We start from the raw sequence: 2,721 nt of genomic DNA, 5'->3' as shown, positions 1-2,721 counted from the left end.
AGGTTGTTGAGCCTCTCGGTGGTCCCGGGAGAGGAGGGTCCTGTCTCAGTTCTCGGGGTGGTGACCGTCTTAGTGGTCCCAGGAATAGAGGTTCCTGTCTCAGAGGTGATGCTGGTGAGTCCTCCTGTTGTCTCAGGAGAGGAGGGCAGAGTCTCAGAGGTGGTGGTGGTGCCCCTGTGGGTGGGCCCAGGGGAAGAGGGTCCTGTCTCAGAGGTCGGAGTTGTGACCCTCTTTGTGGTCCTGGGAGAGGAGGGTCCTGTCTCAGAGGTGAGGGTGGTGACACTCTGGGTGGTCCCAGGGGAAGAGGGTCCTGTTTCAGAGGTGAGGCTAGTGATCCTCACGGTGGTCCCGGGGGAGGAGGGTCCTGTCTCAGAGGTGGTGGAGGTGCCCCTCTGGGTGGTCCCCGTGGGGGAGATTCCTGTCTCAGAGGTCAGAGTTGTAACACTCGGGGTGGTCCCAGGGGAGCTGGGTCCTGTCTCAGTTCTTGAGGTGGTGACCATCTTGGTGGTGCCCGGAATAGAGGTTGCTGTCTCAGAGGTGAGGCTGGCGATTCCCTTGGTTGTCCCAGTGTAGGAGGGTCTTGTCTCCCTGGTGATGGTGGTGACTCTCTGGGTGGTCCCAGGGGAGGACAGGAGAGTCTGGGTGGTGGTGGTTGTCCAAAGTCTCGTCCCTCCTGATGACTGCCGTCCCGAGCCGGTGCCGGTGGCACGGGCCGTGGTGCTGGCGGTGCCGGCGCAGTGGCTGAAGTCGTCACAGCAGCGCACCCGGACGTGGTAGTTGAGGCAGGTCTGGCCTCCCCACTGCCGGCTGTTCCTGCAGATGAGCCCGTAGTGCGCGTCACACTGCAGCACCTGGCCCAGCCGCTCGAGGGGCACTCCTGGGAAGAGGACGGCCTCGCACTCGACGCGGTCCGGCTCTGCGCACAGCTGGCCGCCCGCGTCCTGGATGTGGTAGTAGGTCTCCACGTCGCCCCCGTAGCGGCCGGGCAGGGGCCGGTCACTGTCCAGCCAGTCAGTCCAGCGGCAGGCGGGCTGGCACTGGGAGCTCGCTGTGGTGTGTGCCGTGCTGGGGGTGGGGGCGCCGAGGGCCGTGGTGGAGGCCAGCCCCGGGCCCGTCCTTGGGGAGGTCACCGTGGTGGTCGCTGGGGTGCGGGGGCAGTGGCCAAAGTCGCAGCAGAGCACACGGATTTGGTAGTTGAGGCACATCTTGAACTGGCCGTGCTGGTCCCGGTTCCGGCACACCAGGCCGTCCTGCAGCCTGCACAGCACCACCTGGCCCAGCTGCTGCAGGGGGACGTCGGGCAGCAGCTCGGCCCGGCACTCCAGGGCCACTGGCCGCTCGCACATGGGCCTGCCGGCCGCCCGGATGTTGGCGTAGGTCTCAAATTCCCCACCGTCGGCGCCAGGCATGGGGAGGGACACGTCGAACCAGTCTGTCCACACGCACCGCGGCGTGCAGGCCCCCGTGGTCACGGCGGTCGCGGTGGGCGAGCTGGAGCTGGGCTTCAGTGTGGTGGAGGGCAGGCTGGTCCCCGAGGTGGGGCCTATGGTCGGTGACCCTGGGGGGGTCGCCGTGGGGGAGGTCCGCAGGGGCTCCGTGCGGGTGGCCCGGGAGGAGGCGCCCTGAGCGGTCGTGGGCGGGGCCTGGGCAGAGGTGGGGCAGTGACGTGTGTCGTCACAACAGAGCAGGCGCACGTTGTAGTTGAAGCACATGTTGAAGTGCCCCTTCTGGTCCCGGTTCCTGCACACCAGCCCGGCCTGCAGGCTGCAGCTGACCACCTGCCCGATCTGGTCGATGCTCACCTCGGGGTAGCTCTCCGCCCGGCACTCGATCTTCTGTGGCTCCCGGCACATGTTGCCGCCGGCGGCCCTGATGTTGTCGTAGGTCTCCATGTCTCCACCTGTGACCCCTGAGGTGGGGAAGTCCACATCGAACCATTCGGTCCACTCACACTTGGGTTGGCAGGCGGTCGTGCCCTGGCTGGTGGTGGCCTCGGTGGAGGACAGCGTTCTCTGCGGGGTCTCTGCCCTCGGTGTGCTCACGCTGCCGTGTGAGGCGGGCGGCGTGTTTGTGGAGGCAGTGCCTGCTGTGCCCACGGGCGTCCTTGCGGTGGGGCGAGCTGTAGAGGTGCCCGCTGTGGTCCCCTGCGGGGTTGTGGCCCTGCCCAGGGTGGTGGGCTTTGTGGAGCCTGGAGGAGACGTGGGGCTCCTTGTGGCCGATGTCTCGAGCGTGTCCGTGTGGCTGGGGTTTGGGGATGTTCTTGGGGATTTTGGTCCTGTTGAGAGGAAAGGCACTGCTGTAGTGCTGCCCAAGGGGGACCGTGTCACCACCTGACTGCTTCCTGGCCAGGTCCATGGTTCTGTCGCTGGTGGTTTGGTAGTGGTGGCGGCGGTGGAAATGGCAGTGGCGGTCGTCATGCCAGTGGTGGCAGTGGTGGCAGCGGTGGTACTGGTGGTGGCAGTTGTAGTAGCGGTATTGTTGGTGGTAATGGCAGTCGTGGTGGCCATGATGGCAGTGGTGGCGGTGGCCGTGGTGGCAGTTGCAGTGGTGGAGGTGGCAGTAGCCGTGGTGGCGGTGACCGTTTTGGCCGTGGTGGCCGTGGCGGTGGCTGTGGTGGCCGTGGTGGTGGCCGTGGTGGCCGTGCTGGCAGTTGCAGTGGTGGAGGTGGCAGTGGCCATGGTGGCGGTGGCAATGGTGGCCGTGGTGGCCGTGGTGGAGGCA

The 2,721-nt window shown here is 66.5% G+C and overlaps 1 protein-coding gene across 1 annotated transcript in view; it reads right to left on the bottom strand.

The window, feature by feature from the left end:
- Positions 1-2,721, bottom strand: part of MUC5B (mucin 5B, oligomeric mucus/gel-forming) — a 100,063-nt gene that overhangs the window by 15,176 nt on the left and 82,166 nt on the right. Inside the window, exons 42-43 of the mRNA XM_015588663.1 lie at positions 2,599-2,608; positions 342-2,428 (exon numbers count right to left, since the gene is read on the bottom strand). Coding sequence (XP_015444149.1) covers positions 342-2,428; positions 2,599-2,608 — 2,097 coding nt within the window. The remainder of the gene's footprint in view (positions 1-341; positions 2,429-2,598; positions 2,609-2,721) is intronic.

The sequence above is a fragment of the Pteropus alecto genome, unplaced genomic scaffold (assembly GCF_000325575.1).
Source record: "Pteropus alecto unplaced genomic scaffold, ASM32557v1 scaffold43, whole genome shotgun sequence".
Lineage (NCBI taxonomy): Eukaryota > Metazoa > Chordata > Mammalia > Chiroptera > Pteropodidae > Pteropus > Pteropus alecto.
This window is presented reverse-complemented; position numbering and strand designations above follow the sequence as displayed.